Here is an 18591-nt window from a genome sequence, read left to right as displayed (position 1 = left end):
TCACAAGCTAGTATTAAAGTCCTCTCTTGTACCACAGGAGAGATAATTTTAAGTCCCTTTCGAAAAGCTTAGAGGCTAGCCTTCCGAACAGTAGGGTGTCAAGTAATAGTTGGCTGTTGTTACCTATGTCTTCTGGAAAAAAATAATTCAGATCAAGACTAACTCTTCAGGCTTCTCAAAGGAATAGGTAGTACATGGACAGCTATCTGTTTGGGCTCTGTAAACTGTGTAACAGTGGAGTTTATCGAGAAAATGTCAACCTCTGTCCCTGGATCAGGACACTCCTAAATGTCTCAGTCCAGGCACCCAGAAATCATCTGAGCTGCTCTGGGTTCAGTGGACAGATAGGCATATGTTAAAATCAGGAAAAGTACAGAGCAGCTTTAGTTAATTAGGTCCCTACAGTGTTTGGAAAAGTTTTATAGCACACAAAGCAGAAATCTTTTACTTCTGTGTTCATCATGGGATTTTTTCCATATCAGCTTTCTTGATTGCTTGTTGTCACACACATTTGCTCACCTAGTCACTTCACAACTGTATCCATTTTTAGCAGACCTTGATTTCTATGTTTTTAAAAGATCAAAGTCATCTGTTTCCAGCAATTAAGGAATCATTCCGTGTCTGAGGCTTGAACATAATACAGCTTCCACAGACACTTCTTTTAAGCTCATATCATCATGTATAACCTATCATCATTCTTTTTAAAATGTAATCTTAGTAGCTGTTGTCTTGCATCTTGGGAAAGACAAAATTCAAGCAGATGGCTGAGCTACCACATACACTGTTACTTGAGATTCCCATTCCAAGGCTAAATTCTGTACCAGATATCACATATTGTTGCTGTAGCTTCACATAGAGGGACCTTCTCATAGTCTTTGTGATTCTGCTCATCATACATTACAGCTATATTTCTTCAAATCCTCCAGAGCAGAGTCTCTGCAGGGTTATCCCAGATTGTTATAGCCCTATTGCCAAAGGAAAGGGGTGAATATGAAAATGCTCTGACCATCAACAGGACTGATTGTTTCCTGTCAGACACTATCCAATAAAAGCTCAAAAGGAAAAATGTATGATTTCCTACTCTACAATAAATGTAAATCTTTCAGAGTATGTTGCAGTGCAGACCCCACACTTTGCACTGGCTCCTCATTGTTAGAAAGCCTCTCCTAGATTTCTTGTTAATGAAGAATGAATCATCTGTTTGGGATGTTCCATTGTTGATTAATCCTGCCTCAAAGGATTATTTCCTACCATCTGCAGTATAATACACCTGCAGTTACAGTCAGTTAGTAAAGCAAGCAAGAAGTAGCACAGCTCAGCTTGGTGGTCATTGGAGCAAAAAGAATTAAAAATAGGAGGCAAACACATATCACACAGTAGAGATAGTAGATGGCAGATATGCTCATTTCTTCACACAATCAAGAATTTACAGTAAGGAAATGGGAAGAAGGCAAAAATGGCTTGATCAGTCGTGACCTTCTTACAAACAGTTAAGGCAATCACTGTATCCAAAAATAAATCCAGGACTGGCTAGTGTAATCCTTAATTTTTGCCATAGCAAACTTAATTTTGGATCCAAAAGAAAGCTTAGAACTTTGAGCTATATTGCTGAGTGACTCCTGTGAATCTCCAGGTCGTAGAAGGCTATGAAATCCTATGTTCGTAGTACTGAAGAAAATTGGATATTGCTGTTGGAAAGCCTTTTGCTATTTTACTGTAGTCACAGCCAGCATAAAAGTGGAAGGTGGAGTGGTGGATGCTAGGAGTCAAAAAAGGTCTTCTCCAGATGGTACACTGGAAGCAATAACAAGTCTGCTGAGTGCTTAATATAAGTGAGGGCTTGAGAAGGCTGTCAGAAACCCCACTGAAAACCTGCTAATATTTAGATGTAGAATGATGTTATGCCCACATATAAGGGATAGAAGAATGCCCCAGGAGCATACTGTGCTCCACCAGCCTCTGTTTGACTAAGGCTGTGTGCATAGTTCTGTAAGACAAATGCCTACACAGTGATTCATGTCAGTAAAGTAGCCAATCATTTCTACATAAGTAGCACTTACCTCTGGCATACCGGCCTTACTTTATACAGTGATATAAATCTTATCGTCATAGTAAGCATTCAGTGAATGTGAACACTGTCATTAAAGTGGAACACAAAGACAAAGATATTCTTAGTCCCATCCATTTATTCTGTGATTTGTGATCCATCTGAACAGTACAGGAAGATGTTAGCTGTGCTTTCCCACCGAATTGCATGTCCCTTTGGGGTTATCTTGTTCACACACCAATTCCCTACTACATACATCACTGTCCAACCTCACTTGTAGTGAGACTGGGTGTGATTGATCTGAACTCTGGAAATTCAACTGGGATACTCGAGCATATGAGCTGTATGCCAGCTTGTGGCAAGATGAGCTCAATGCCAGGTTAATGTAATTGGCACAACTCAGGGAAGGGTATATTGACACACAGACATAAAGCTGATCAACATTCTTATGTCTGCACAACGAAGAAATGCAAATTGAGGTCCTCAGGGATCTTGAATACATTTTGACAGTGTAAAAGCTTTATAAACTGGGTGTGAATTAACTGTAGGTGAGCTATTATTCAGCATTTCTCCAAAAAGCTGTGCATGTTTTTTAGAATTTGTTTGCAGAAAGGTAAGGAGTAAGAATATTTCTCTCATACATGGAGTTAATATCATTCTTGCAAAAGTGTACTCAATTTGCCACATTTAAGGTATCCTTTTAATTCTATGCCTAAAAGCAAAATCCTTCAAGCCAGCTATATAAAAGAACAAGTTAATAATAAAGTATAAAATTTTAAGAATAAAATACTTAGTTGGCTGGCAGGGACCGTATTTTAATCTCTAAGACATGGAAGATTTATAAAGGTTTTCAGGTTTAAAACATTAATTAGCCCTTAAAAAATTAAGAATCAGGAGTGTTATTAAAAATGAGCACACCAAATGATGCCACTCTTATAAAGGAAATACTTTGTCCAGCAACAGGAATGACAAAGACATCCTCTCTTCTGTGTTTTCCCAAACTGTGACAAGTAGAAATTGGAAGAGATCGCCTATGAAGGTAAAATGATACACATAGTAGACCTGTTTCTACGGCCCAGTCAGTCCACTATCCTCACCCCAACAAAGACAAGTAGAGGACGTTTAGCAAAGGAATATAGGAAAAGTATGAATTTATTCTTCTACTAGGCATAAAAACATACAAACCCTGGCAATCAGCAGTTTACAGATTTTTAATGCTATAACTTCCATATTTAGTATCTTTTCATCATTTATTTGAATTTCCTCATGCTTTTGACATTCCTGATATACTATGTCAATGGATTCCAAAGCTAAATGCTTGCGTTGTTTGAAAAAATCTCCCTCTTTTGCTTGCAACTACAACATCATAATGTTATGATTGGTTCCTCGTTCTTCATGTCATTGTTTATTCTGTTGACCTATATCATAGTCACCTTTTCCTCACTGAAGCTTACCAGTGTATTTCATCTGGCCTCATAAGGGAGCTGTTCTTTACCCTTGATCAGCCTTATTGGCCTCCTCCAAACCATTTCTCAGCCTATCACATTCACTTGGAGGTGGAAGTACCACAACAATCTGCAGTTGTTATTGGTGCTCCTAAATAATGTAGGGATGGTTTCTCCTTTATTCTCCATTCTGTCAAACCCTGATGGTTAATATCCCGTTCACTTTTCTGACTGAGCTAAAATTTTCAGCAAACTGACCACAAGGGCTATAAGATTTATCTCTTCAGTGATAATGGTTAATTTATAGTGATTGTGTGTAATTTTCCACATGTACTGTACTTAGCATTTAGAACCACTGAATTTCACCTGCTGCTTTAACACACAGTATTGTGCTATCTTTCTACAGGATTTTAACTTTAGATTTACATTTGATAATCCTGCATGGCATTATGTTGCTTGCAAATAATATCACCCCAATCTTCAACCTCTTTACCATGCCACTTACAAATACGCAGAACAGAATAATTACTGTGGTTTGATCTTTTAATTGTGAAAACTGACCACTTATTTAAAGCATTTCTTTTCTCCAATTTCATCTCTTTCCTAGAAGACCTTCTTTCTCATCCCACAGCAGAGACTTTATTGAAGGTTTTACTGCTAAAAGCTTTCTGAAAATGTCAGTGTATTAACCAGATCACATTTATCTATATAATTGTTGACAGCTCCGGTGACCTGCAATAGATCTGTGAGGAATGGTTTCCCTTTACAATAGCCACACTGACCCTTCCCCACTATATCATCGTTATCCATGTGCCAACTAACCTTCACCATCCTTATTGCTTCCTTCCACCTGCTCAATTGAACATGAGACTCACTTGGTTGATTTTCAGGATTGTCCTTTAAGGCTGCTGTCATGCTTGCCACTTCCCATTCCTCTGCTACTCAGCAATTTACTCATTTAGGCAGTAGAGTAGATCCCATAGTTCAGCAGCTTCATATCCAGATTCCTTTAGATGTGAGGAAGAAAACCATCTACTTCTGATGGTTGCTTACTATTGAATCAATTTTGTCATAAAATATTGGTAACCAACCCTGTCATTGGAGTCAGTTCCTCAGGCTCACCCGTGTGGCAAGCAGCTCCTCTGCAGGAGGTTTGCTGCCCTCCTCTTTAGCAAACATTTGTACAAATAATTAATTTATTTTCTCCTGTCTCTTCTACCTTGCACCCAAACTGTCTTTTTGATCTTGGTTCTCTGACAGATTCTACAGCTCTATTATGCTTGGAAGTATATTCTTAGTTCTTACATTTTACTGTTTTTCCTCCTCAAAATCTTTTCGTGTTTTTATGTTTAGTTCATCAAAGTTTATGTTCTTTTCTGTTTGCCTGTGTGGATGCAGCTTTCAATGAAGTAGTGTCCATGGACATTTATGTCTAGGCTTCTATATAGGATCTATAAAATTGACTTGTAGAGTCTTGAATTTAGTTTGCTTCTGCCTAATGGCAGCTGGCGGAGACCATCAAGAAGATACCATAAAATCATCTTCTTCCTTTTTAACAGTGTTTACTGGTTCCTATTAATGATTGTAGAAGTGAAATAGATAGTACCTGCTCTTAATATTACATTACACTACACTGAGTCATCCTAGCTCTATTTTAAGAAAGTAATGATCTATCAACGGACTGTAGTAAAATAATGACTTTTCCTTTTATATTTGACATCTTTAATTCATGTATGCCAAGATTATTTTGCAGCAATGCTGCAGAAGTCATCAAGTCTTCTGAAGCACCAGAAATCCACTTCGCTGTCTTGTCAGACACTCAGCACTTCAAACTTCATTTCTTTCTCCTGCACTCCCCATTCTCCACAGACACGTGGTCTTGCACATTTTCCACTTTCCAAGCTCTCTTTCTGTAATAAACAGCACTTCAAAAGTGCTATTTCTGTCTCTGAAGAAAGGTTGAGAAAGTGAAAAGATAAGAAGCTACAGCACCTGCTGAGGAGTGGTGAAAGGTCATTTCATGCTCTGCACCAGATCAGACCATGCCCTATGACCCATCTCTTCCCTGCAGTGTGCTCTCCTCTTTTGGGCAGGAGGCAAGAGTGGCTCTCTGCAGGAACAAGGAGCTGGGCATTTCTAGGGGAAAGAAGCCACAGATGCTTGAACAGCTGGTAGGCCACAGAGAAAAAGAGTTTGTGAGCCTAAATCTTCATCTGTGGTTGCTTCAAAAGTGGCATGGGTTATGTTTCTGTAATAATTTCTCCAAAGAGAAATACCATGTCATTTACTGAGACATCCAGGCTCAATTACCTAAAATGCACTGGAGTCACCAGAAATACCCCATAGCTTTGCTCAGGCTATACGTAACACCTGGGATTTCCAGGCAGTGCAGATTCTCTACTGTAAAGAAATTCATACAGCAGATATCCAGCCCGTGTCTAACTCCAGAAAATGATATTAGGGTATGACAGTATTTGGAAATTCACCAAAATAGTTATTCTGGAGTTGCTATTCAGTCTCCAAGCACAGACAATCTCTCAGCCTTTTTGAGTCATTGACAATAATAACAGAAGCAAATAATATGCAAAAAAAATGTTTCAGTTATAAAAATAGAAGTCCCACATAAAAGGAATTGGGTGTAAGTAGTAAAATGCACTAATAAAACAACACATAGCAATGCCCTCTGCACAAATCATTTGAGGCTGCTATTATTGTTACATTTCCTCATTTAACATAGAAGGAAAATATGCATACACAATTAATTTCGTTTCATGCAACTAGGAACTATACACCTTAGAGACTATTCTGTATGCATTGACAGAGGCAAACATACACAAGGCTACCATCAGTACTTTAAATATACTTTTGGGCAAGGAAAGACCTCTTTACCACATTAAAGCTGTATGTATTTCCTTCTGATTTAGCCTGCTTCTGAAATTCTATGTGTAGATGTGGTTGGCTTTTTTTTGACAAGACAAGTAAAAATTGCTATAAAAGGTGACCAAAACAAAGACTGCAGATAAACTCACATGTACTAGACACACTTTATTCTAATGGTTCAGAGAAGCTTTACAATTTTCTTTCTAATTAACCTATCAATAGTGATGTCACTTAAACATTCCTTTGGAATATTATCTTCTCATTATTAACAGAATACATGATGCCCTATTTTATAGTTCAGTTGTTCTTATGCATGAATGGAGAATCTGAATTAACTTGAACCAAAACAGATTTTTTTAAAGACATTTCCCATACACACAAACTACTTCCATAATTGCATTTAAATCATTAATATACAAATTTATAAACATTAAGGAGGGGGAAGAATTCATTATTTACTTTGTGCTTGCACATTGTAAGAATGTAATAGAGGAGCTCTCTCACAAATGCCATCAGATCAGGAGGAGAAACAGTGGTTTTGGGTAGATGTTTATCCTAAATAGTATGGAAATTGAGCCAGGGCCACATTCAGTAGGAAGAAAGAAACACAATGCAAAATCAACGTGTGTAAAATTAACAGATTCATAGCTGCAACGAGCACATTTCTTCAGAATAAGTATAGTTCAGGCAGAAGCCATGCAAGCTTCTCAGGCTGGCTTGTCAAGGCATTTCAACCTTAAGCTGGTGAAATGTCTGGAGAGTGTGGATGCTGATCCTTCTGGCATTGTATTCTTTACTCAAGAATGCCAGGGAGGTTACGGATCAAAGCTGATGCCAGTTCATAGTATGTGCTGTGATGGATGGCCTGCCTGTTGGGAGTGGGAAAGGGTCCATTGGTTTGTTTTGCATGACTGGCCTCCAAATGGCTGCAAGCCTTGCAAAGGGACGTATTCATTGAAGCTTTGTGCACAAATCCTGTGTAACGACACCTTCAAATTGAAGTTCTTCCAAAGAGCTGAAGGCAGTCTGTGCTTTGTGAAATCAAAATGTTGGATTTCAGTGGCTGCACTCTCAAACCTCTTCCCTGGTATTTGTGGATTTGAAACTTGGTGATTAGGATGCATGGATCCTCTCAGGCTGTCAGTACCCGAGTGGCATGGGAGCTGAAGATATTATTTCTGCAATAGCTAACTCTCCATATGTGGGGAATTGTTTTTCCTGTTAATTTCTTAACAAAAATGAACTCCATAAAGCGTAAAATGACTGAGGTCCTAAATATCATGCAAGATGATAATGTTGCCACATTGACGTTTATCTTTTAAAATATTCTGATACCTCATCTGAAAAGCTTTATATCTCCACAGAAGGCAGCTTGCTGAAATGCCTCTTAAAAATAATGGTCTGATAGTCAGATGTGTCATTTTCCATGAAAGGAGATAATGCCACAGGATCATATCCAATAAAACATTTATATATTCAAAGCTTGATGCTGTAACACCTGTTAGGTGTCTGATGTCCTCCTAGATGCAGAGGGAAGATTAAATGTGTCAGAATTATAACCAAGAAATCTGCAAGGAAAGTTTAGAAGGTAACAGGAAAAGGTAACATTGATACATTAAAAGAAATACGAAAAACAGCAAAAGAAGAGGTCTATTGCTTGCTGAGAATGTAAAGAAGACTGAAATATTTAGTGCTTTCTTTGTCTTCATTGAGATGTTCAAAAGGATCATAAACATACTACATCAATCTCATGAAAAAGAAATTAGTATAAGTCAGAATAAGGAGAAAACCGCTTAAAGCCTACTTAGATTCAAGTCAGCTGAACCTGCTGATGTTCGCGTATGCTCAGTGACTAGAAGAAAGTAATTTTTATACTGATAGTAATTATCATAGAATTATAGAACCATAGGATCATAGAATCATATGATCATAGAATCATAGAATCGCTAGATTGGAAAAGACCTTTGAGATCATCAAGTCCAACCACATCTTGTCCACTGCTAAACCATATCCCCGAGCACTTCATTTAACTGTCTTTTAAATACCTCCAGGGATGGTGACTCAACCACCTCCCTGGGCAGTCTGTTTCAGTGCCTGGTAACCCTTTCAGTGAAGACGCTTTTCCTAATGTCCAAACCGAACCTCTCCTGGCACAACCTGAAGCCATTCCCTCTCATCCTATTGCCTATCACTCAGAAGAAGAGAACAACACCCACGTCTCTACAATCTCCATCCAAGTAGTTGTAGACAGTGATAAGGTCTCCCCTCAGCCTCTTTTTCTCCAGGCTAAACAACTGCAGTTCCCTCAACACCTCCTCATAAGACTTGTTCTCCAGCCCCTTCACCAGCTTTGTTGCCCTTTTCCAGACACTCTCCAGGACCTCAATGTCTTTCTTGTAGTGAGGGGCCCAAAAGTGAACACAGTATTTGAGGTGCAGCCTCACCGATGCTGAGTACAGGGGCAGAATCATCTCCCTGGTCCTGCTGGCCACACTGTTTCTGACACAAGCCAAGATGCTATTGGCCGTCTCGGCCACCTGGGCACACTGCTGACTCATATTCAGACGACTGTGAACCAACCCCTCCAGGTCCTTCTCTGCCAGGCAGCTTTCCAGCCACTCTTCCCAAAGCCTGTAGTTCTGCACAGGGTTGTTGTGTCCCAAGTGCAGGACTCTGCACTTGGCCTTGTTAAATCTCAAACTGTTGGTCTCAGCCCATAAATCCAGCCTGTTCAGATCCCTCTGTAGACCTTACCTACCCTCTAGCAGTTCAACACTTCATCCCAGTTTAGTGTCGTCCATGAACTCATTAAAAGTTCATTCAATCCCCTCATCTAAGTCATCAGTAAAGATATTGAACAGAACTGGACCCAGCACTGAGTTCTGGGGGACACCACTTGTGACTGGCCTCCAACTGGATTTAACTCCATTTACTACCACTCTTTATGTCCAGCCATCCAGCTAGATTTTTTACCCAGCAGAGGGTATGTGGCAGCCAGGACTGCCGGTAGATGATGAAAAGGGAGTTGGCGAACATGTTCGGCATGTTGCCATGCCGCATGTTAATGCAGATGCACTTCAGTTGGGCTGTTGATCCCACTATGCTCCTGCGGGGAATAGTCTTAATTCCTAAGGGACTAGCACACCATCCCTTAAACACTGGAGTGCCATTCCCAGACTTCTTTCTATGGTTTTGTCCTCCTCTGCCTTCATATCCAGTTTAAAGCTCTGTTAATGAGCCTTGCTTGCTACTTGGTGAGCATCCTTTTGCCTCCTGGGGGACAAGTGTACCCCATCCTTTGTCAGCAAGCCTGGTGTTGTACAGGACAAGCCATGGTTTAAAAAATGAAATTTTACTCTTCACACCAAGTTCAGAGCCAGGTATTTATTTCCTGGCTCTTCCTACTCCTTCCGTCATCATTCCCTGTGCTAGGAATGATAGAGGACAACACTACCTGTGCACCCAATCTGTCCACCATTCGTCCCAAGGCCCTGAAGTTCCTTTTAATTGCCTTCAGATTTCCTGTTTGGATTTCATTACTGCTTACTTGGAAAGTCAATAGAGGATAATAATCTGTGGTCCTGACCAGTGTTCAAAGTTTTCTTTCCACATCTCTAACCAAGGCCGCAGGTAAGCAGCAGACCTCCCTGTGTAATGGGTTCAGTCTGTATATAAGGCCTTCTGTTCCCTTCAGAAGGGAGTCGCCTATGACAATGACCCATCTTTTCTTCTTCACAGAAGCCTTTTTGATGGATGGCTTAGGGTGTGTCAACCTAGGGAATGTTTCTAGGCAATGAGACCCATCATCCTCATTAAGGTTCAGTTCCACTTGCAGATCTTCATATCTGTTGTGCAAGGGAACCTGGGAGGCTGAGGTTGAAACAGGGGAGACACATATGCTGTGCTGGGCAGGAATCTACTGCCATTGCTCTCCAACTTCTGCATTTCTCTCTTCAGTTGAATAGAGAGAGGATGGGGTATCCTCTGTCACACAAGGCCTGCCTGTCTGTTGGGTCTGAGACAGGGAGCATAGGGTGTTATTCCAGTGGTCAATATACCTGATGGTTCTCAGCCCGCCCACCTCCTCCCTGAGTTCCATCACCAAGCAGAGGTGTTCCTCCACCCGAGCACACCTCCCACAGGTGAATTCCCCACTGACATTTGATAACAGTGCAAGAGGGGGCCACACGCTACAGCCTGGAATCTGGGTGGCAGCCTGCACCCACTGGGGCTCTGTCTCCGAGGCTGCATTGTTTATGGCTGTTGCAGAGCTTGGAGAGGCTTTAATTTTCTGCTAAGTGAATACCATGCTTCCTTGGTACTTCTGGCCAAGGTTGAGCACCCTGTCCACACCCTTGCCTGCTCACCCTGCCTCTGTGAACTCCCTCACAAACTGCCTCACCACGTCCTTCTGATGCACCACACTTCTGTTCATGCTTTCCTGTCATTCGTGCTTCTTAGGGGCCATTTAAATCTCCCACAGACACTTCCTTGAACTCCCACTCCACCTCAGCTGCCCACATGTGAGCTGCTGCTTCCTGGAGTCAGGAATTGCCCACCCCTATCTCCTTCTTGGGCTTCCCTCGCTCCAGCGACCACCTGTCTGCCTTGCTCTAGTGTTCAGAGGCAGAACTTACCATCACTGCCACTGATTTCACCGACTGAGCATTGCCACTGGTGAGAATTTGTGGAGGATAATAAATTCAATAGAATACTACAGAAAGGAAAACCTATTCCTTATTTTTGAAGTTAAATAATAGAGAAAATTTCCTTTAACTTGCATCCTCAGAAATGATCTGTGACAAGCTATCAAAAAGTTGAAGAAGTCCACCAACATGTAAATTGTTAAAAGCAAATCTTGTTGTATAAATCTAATTTTCATTTCTTATTTCTGATTTTCATTTTGATTTCTTTGTGGGAAAAGAGGAAGGAGGATGTATGAGGCAACTTCTTTTCATGTTTCAACACCGTCTAGTAAGGAATTCACTGAATGGGGAAATAGACTTCAGGTAGAATCACTGTAGTGTGGTTACTGAAAATAACCCCTCTCAAAGACTGCTCTGAATGGTTTGCTCCTGAATAGTAATTACACGTATGGAATTACAAGTGCGGTTCTGAGGAGTCTGGGATGAAACCCGCTCAATTCAATAATTTTATTAATAATTGGAGACCTATGGCTAAATAATAGAATAAAATGTGCTGATGGTAAGATGTCACTATTCATAGAGGGTTTAAAAGGACTTTGAGGAACTAACTTAAATTTCAAAATTAAAATTTCATACTAAAGGATTCAATCTGAGCAAATTCACTGAGGTGCCCTGTGCTCGGTTTAGGGCAGAGAAATCAGATGCACAATGCAAAATGGAGGATAACTGTCTAGACAGTACTGCTGGGGATAATCTCAGACAACCATGAGTCACAAATCTCACAGTGTTACATAAAGGTGAAGATCTCATTCTGGGAACATTATTATTAACTGTTTCTCCCACATAAGGAGAATGTTATAATTTTGATCTGTTCTGCCTACCCCTTACCTCAGTAATTTCTCCAGTTTGGAGACTGCAGGCAGACTTGGAAGGTTCCAGAAGAGAAGTATGGAGAAATTTCATGTGTGGCATAAAGCTGCAGGAGTCAACTTTTGATCCTGAAAAGAGAGTAATGAAGATCCGGTATAATAGGCACTGGGGTTTTTTTGAACCTGTTTCTATGCTTACATTAGCTCTGGCTTCACCTTGGTGCATCTTCAATATGTGGGCATGTCTAAGCTCCTCTTAAATAATCACTGGATTTTAAAAAGACAGAAATAGCATCACAATTTCTCAAGATCTATTCCACAACAGAAAAGAGGAGAGAGAGTGAGCATGTTTGAATGCCTGGACAGTGAGAAAGCATACAGCATGGTTTCATCCCATGTCAGACATCAGAGAATCTACACCAGCAAGAGGAAGGAAGAGAAGGTTAGAAAGGTTTAACTATAGAAAAAATAAGAATGGGAATTTTTACCTTATTAGGCACATGGGGAACCACTTTTCAGTCAATGTTTTCTCTTTGCTATCAATTCCCCAGATACGAGTGTAAGGCCTAATTGAAGCTTTTCTCTGGGTAAGAGTGTTGGCAGGAGTGTGTTGTTTTTCTTATCTGATCAGAACTATCCTTGTTCTGCGAAGGCAGTACAATTCAATTATGCATCAGTCAGCCACAAGACACAAATGCATGGAAACTGCTCCTGAAAGTATTCATTTTAACTCCCATCTCACAGCTTTGGATGTAAATTTCAGAGTACTTAATTTTTGCAAACTTTTTTCTCTCCTCTCCTTTGGTCACATAAGCTGGATTCTGGCTTTTTTTAAGCTTTCCAAGGTTATTTGCACATAAGATTTTATATTAAAATTGGGAACTATCAAATCAGTTACATGCTGCCTACAGAGAAAAAATATTTTATTCCACTGAAATATAGAAAAGGTTACCTTAATACGAGATAGTTCCTGCACGTTGACCAATGAGAACAGAAGAAGGAAAACAACAAGGGAAAAATGTGACATTAACTTAACCTTTTTACATATTAAACTGTATAAAAATCTCTTTCTGTCTTCTTGCTCCAGAGTGGAGAGGATTTTATTTGAAGGATTTTACATGCTCTGCACAGCTTTCATCAGTACTAATTTTAAAGGCTATTTATCAAGGAGCGTTAAAAACACCTCCTTCATTTGATCTAATCTGGCACTCCTTCTCACAAAAGATGCTAACAAGATCGTTTTAAATTCTCCTGCAAAACATGGTCTATCCAGGCAACATGACACAAAGAAAGAGCTGCCTTTAAGCCTTGTAAAACTTGAGTTTGCTTTTACAGGATTTCTACCAGGATTTATTTGTTTCGTGGCATTTAAAAAAAGGTTTTGCCAAACTAGTTGAATTTTTTCTATATTTGTCCTAAGCAGTATCCTTGTGGGGATGTCACAAATCCATCTTCTGTCTGTGTCACAGAAGTGGTAAGAGAGATATTCCATTTTTGCTTTGAGCGTGTGCAGTAATCACGTCCTAACAACTGCTCCAAAAGTCAGGGTGATGCAAACCACCCAGCATGGCCAAACCTTGGGGAAATCTCTCCACAATCTAAAGAGCACCTGGGCTTTGTGTCCCTGTGGCAGAAAGGTCATCAGAAATGTCTGAAGGTGCATACTGCATGGTACAAATGAATGCATTCTTCCTAACAGAGAAAATCCACTAAGGAAGAAATTTATGCTGCAAAAATTAGATCTTTTTTCTCTAAAAAAATGCTGATTTTTTTTTTCCCCTACTGGCCAGTCTGCATCATCTACAAAGTGTGATAGCAAGGCTGAGAGATTTTATTCATATCAATGGCTATTTAGTTAAGTAAGGTAGTGGCATAGATTGTGTACAGGATCCTGGCAGAGCTTTAAAGTGGGCTGCAAGTCCTCTTGACAGAGTATGAATTCCTACTGTGAAGCACTGTCATAGTGTTTTTACTAGCATTCATTCTGTCTCTGAACAAAAGTAGGGACTAGATAACTTCTTGACATCCCTTACAGTTTTCTTTGATGCTAGGAGTCTTGTTGACATTTCATACTATGCACAATTATTTGGTAAATATTATACTTCAAACTCAGGAAGGAAGTAAAGCCTCTGAAAGATTACACTTCTGTTTGACAGAAATACAATAGTAGCAAAGAAAAATACAAATAAAAAACATTTCAATGTCCAAGGCCAGCAAAGAGCTGGTTTTGTCAAGAATCATTGTGAACTGATTCTTATATGAAAACATTGCTGTGGGAGCTGCACTCAAAGCCCCACTCCAGTGATTTCTGGTTCAGTGGTTTAGCGTTGGAGCAGTCTGACTGGTGGGGTGCTCAGTGCTTGTGTGCGAGAGGTTTGGCAGAGGGAAGGGGGAGAAGCCAATTGCAGAAGCAGCCTGGGATAAGGACGTTCTTCTCCATCCAAGCTTGTAAGAGGAAAAGGAAGTGCTCATCATCTTGAAATCTGTATGGCGTCCTTAAACCACTCTCCAGAAGGTATGTAGAATTGTTATTTCAGTGCAGTGGATATGCACAGGGAGGAAGCTGTAGATGCAGACCAAGGCAGGTGTGATCCTGCCAAGCAGATGTGCTCCTCTGGCACCGATAATCAGGTTTGCTGAACCAGCTTATCTGAGACTCACACACCCCTCTTGGCTGCCTGTCACCTGGACTCAGGAGTGCCGGTGCCGGGACATCATCCCTCCTTCTGAGCTTTACCTGGGTCACCCTTGTAATGGGTCAGGGAGGCCTCTGCAATGCAGCTGCAAAATGTGCACTCCTAAGGCTGTGCTACTGCTAAAATGAGGTCCATGCACCACCTCACTGTGTTGTCCAGATAACACAAAAAAGAAGTGGGTGGCTATAGTACTGCAGCACCAAACAAGCTACACAACTGCTTACTGTATGTGCTGTCAGCTTTGCCACGGAAAGCGATTGCTCCCCTATTCACAGAGAAAGTTTCCAGCATCAAAGCTGACTTTTCTCATGGAGAGGAGAGCAGAATCTAAACACTCCAGCAGGAGACAAACCTGGGACTGAGGTGGGAGACACAAACGTCAGTGCCCCATTTTACTGCTAGTGAAACAGAGGCAGAAAAATATTAATGAAACTAACTCTGACTGGAAAGTTAGTTGGGAGATGATTTGCAGAAATGTGTAATCAGAGCCCTGGACTCCACCACGGTAACTAGACAGATCAGCCAGAGGCTGTGCTTACTCTAAACAAAAACCTTGTGTGAAAGAATAGTTCAAAGTTCTTGTAAGAACTCCCGCGAATCTGTGTGATCTGTGTCATAGCCACTAACTTTTCATTGCTTAATATCTTGCTTCATAACGCTTAATTTGGTGTGAAACTTTCCTACCAAGATTTGGATATTCAAATGACGGACCTTTATATTTGTGCTTCGAATCTCTCTTTCCTCTGTGAGAATGGTGAGTTAAATGCAGTCTTCAAGGGACTGTACAATGCTGCAAGTTAAAGTGTAGCACAGTGATTCCAACATATCATACTTGCAGAAGGCATGAGGCAAGTTACAAATGCATTACATTAGTTTCAGCAGAGAATGTGCAACATTTGGTATACTACATTTAGAATCCTATATGGAGGTTATTTAATCTGCCAGTAGTATCCCTCAGACAGACAGGAACGAATTTACCTTGATGTGTCTTTCAAGTAACCTGTGATCCACTGAATGTGACTATTTCTGAAACGCTCATCTTACTGCAATTGTCTGACTCAATATTCTTCTTACCTGACAGGTAGGAGATCAAATAATTGAAATCAATGGAGAAAGCACAAGGGACATGACACACGCCAGAGCAATAGAGCTAATCAAGTCTGGTGGCAGGAGAGTACGACTGTTGTTGAAACGTGGAACAGGCCAGGTCCCAGAATATGGTGGGTTTTCATCTTTACATTTTTCTATGTGCATGAACCTATGTAAATTAATTACTTTGCTTTTGAGTCAAGTAGGAATTGCAGATATTTATACATTGTAATGTCCTGGGGCACATTAAGTATGGGCTTAAGTGCTTACCTGAGTACAGGTGGACTTATTCATATGTTTAAGTGCTTCCTTGGCTCAAGACCATATATACGTGTACATCACTGTCTGCTGCCCTCCTGACACGGGCAGTGGATAATAAGATGTGCATTGGAGGAAGACTTTTGAACTCTTTAGGTGACATCTCTGAGTGTGCTGGGAGTTGCTGATTTGCCCACAAAATGTCCTTTTCTTCCTCTATTGGTACTTCTCTGTGCATTTTCAATCACAGCAGACAATCTTGTTGCCGTACAATTCAGTCTTTTGGGTTTAATCTCAGAACTTTAACAAGAATGTACTTTTTCCTTTGACAACAACAAGTCTATTATGTCCGACAATATACACCAATGATCTAGTAGAAGCCAACTCTGAAAAAGGAGACTGCTCATTGTGGTGAGAAAGTAGGAACTATTCCTCTCATGCTTTGTTTCAGGGGGACTTCGGAGACTTTTTTGAGTGTTTAAAAACGTGTGAGCCATTTAGACAATATAGAAAACTTATTTCACTACTGAAATGACAGAAAGTAAAAACAAACTATTCAAAGGTCATTCAAAGACAAAAAGCTCTATTTTAAAACTGAAGTCAGGTCTTACTCTGAAGAACAGTGTGGCAATGTCACATATTTACATAAGTTCTATGATGTGCACATCTGGACTTGAAATGTCACAGGAAAAGAAGTTTTTTAATGAAAATTCCCTGACTTTCTTAAGCTGAGAGGTCTAAAATTCTATTAAACTTTTCTAATGTTACTTTTGAAGTGCCACCATTATTTCCATTAGAAAGCAAAATTGCAGTAGCATATGAAAATTCAAAGTAATACTTAGGCTTAAGCGTAGGTTCACGTCAGTCTTTGTTACCAACATAAATTCATTACCTCTGTTGGAGACATGAAAGTCAGTGCTTTGCCGGCTGTCAGCATACGTGGCAATTGCATTATTTTCTTCACTAAACTAGAGACAACTCTGCAGTTGTGGCACTACTAAGGATAGCGTGTGTTGTATTTTTTCCAGCTCTCAAGAGCTTCTGAATGTGTATGGCAAAGACGGCTTAGCCCATTCATCTGGTGATAAAATTAGTGAGCTATGCTTTTGCTGAGTAGGAACAAAGCCAAAATGTCTTTGATAAATTGTGATAAATTGATACTAAGACATTTAATGTCAGTTTTAACCAGTGTACAATCCTTTCAGAGAGACCTCCAACAGAGATTCAGAACAACTCCAAAACTCTTCTGTAGGGACAGGTGCATCAATTTTAATGAAAGAACAAACAGAACTGATGAAGTGGTAGTAAACCTTCTCAAATAGCAGAACCATTACTGGCAGTTCTCTGGTTCACCGGAAAACAATTCAATCTAAGGGAGGGTCTCAGGCAGCTGCTGAGAGCTAAGAATCTGTTACAGTTCAGACCCTTTCCTAATCTGACTTTCTTAAGTCAGTTCTGGATGGCCCTCAAGCCCAGACTTACAGGAGATCCAAAATAAAATTCTATATTTGTATAAATTTATAAACCTGTACTTTATTTCAAAATCATAAGAAAATATAAATAGATGTAAAAAAAGTTCAGTGTGAACAGCATTGTTTTGGGAAAACAAATCCCATGAAAATTGTAAATGTGAACAAGCCTTCCCTTCCCCAGGACAACATGAGCTCTGCTGCTAACAGAAAGAAACAAGACAACTTCACAGGACTGTTTAATGCCATGCTCACCATTTGCAAAGGCACTTGGAATGCTTAGCATTAGTTCTGTAAAAATATATCTCACTATGTTATAAAAGTTGCTACAAAGAAGTGATGTCTAATCAAATCGTTTTCCTAACTGGATCCGCAGCTTATAGGTCTGTATGAGAGGAGAACTAAGAAGCTATTCTTGAAAGCCATGTTGTCCTACTGCACTGAAAAATCAGTAAAAGTGTTCAGGAATTTGTAATATGCACACAACTTCCATAAAGTATCACAGCAAAGGATGCCATCTGTATGTCTGCAATTCTTAATATAAACATTATGCAGGCAGAGAAATGTTAATGCTGTATCCAATCTGCAGGCAGAATGGAAGCAAAATAAGGAAATTAACTGAGTTATTAAAATCCTCCCTAGGTCATTTCCTAACTCTAAGAACAAACAAAAGGTGCACACAAAAATCAACAGCAGCCTGCTTAGGGAATTAAAAACAGACCTTAACAAACAGAAATTATTAAAATCAGAGGACATGTCTTGAGAAGGCCAAAAGAAGACCCCAGAAAAGACTATCCTTTTCAAGTAATGGAAAACTGAACACAGAAGATCGTGACAATAAGCTCACAAGCAAAGAGGTCCTGAGGACAGTAAACAAACTCGTCAATATTTAGTAGCTCCCCCTTCCCACCAGAACTGCACATCTGAGATGTAACAAGACTAATCAAAACTTTTTTTTTTTCTGAAATCAAGGTTGTAATTTTTTTTTTAAGCAAGTACACATGAGAAATATTACTTATTCTTGTCAGGGTCTGGCTCTGGAGACCACCAGCTGGGAATAAGATTTAGGTATGAAAGTGCAAGGCTGGAGGACTGACATGGTATCTGGATTGCCATGGGTGTACAGCAGAAGCCTAGGGAGAAATAAAATCAGAGCAAGTGTACTAGAGTCCTTTCCTAGATATGCTCTCTT

At 40.1% G+C, this 18591-nt stretch overlaps 1 protein-coding gene across 18 annotated transcripts in view; it reads left to right on the top strand.

Annotated features, from left to right (window-relative positions):
- Positions 1–18591, top strand: part of MAGI2 (membrane associated guanylate kinase, WW and PDZ domain containing 2) — a 735321-nt gene that overhangs the window by 696486 nt on the left and 20244 nt on the right. For all 18 annotated transcript variants that reach the window (XM_054064111.1, XM_054064068.1, XM_054064155.1 and 15 more), the window contains one exon: positions 15665–15803. In XM_054064111.1, the coding sequence (XP_053920086.1) occupies positions 15665–15803 (139 nt within the window). The remainder of the gene's footprint in view (positions 1–15664; positions 15804–18591) is intronic.

This window comes from Cuculus canorus, chromosome 1 (genome assembly GCF_017976375.1).
Source record: "Cuculus canorus isolate bCucCan1 chromosome 1, bCucCan1.pri, whole genome shotgun sequence".
Classification (NCBI taxonomy): domain Eukaryota; kingdom Metazoa; phylum Chordata; class Aves; order Cuculiformes; family Cuculidae; genus Cuculus; species Cuculus canorus.
The sequence above is the reverse complement of the archived record's forward strand: the minus strand, read 5'-3'. Positions and strand labels throughout refer to the sequence as shown.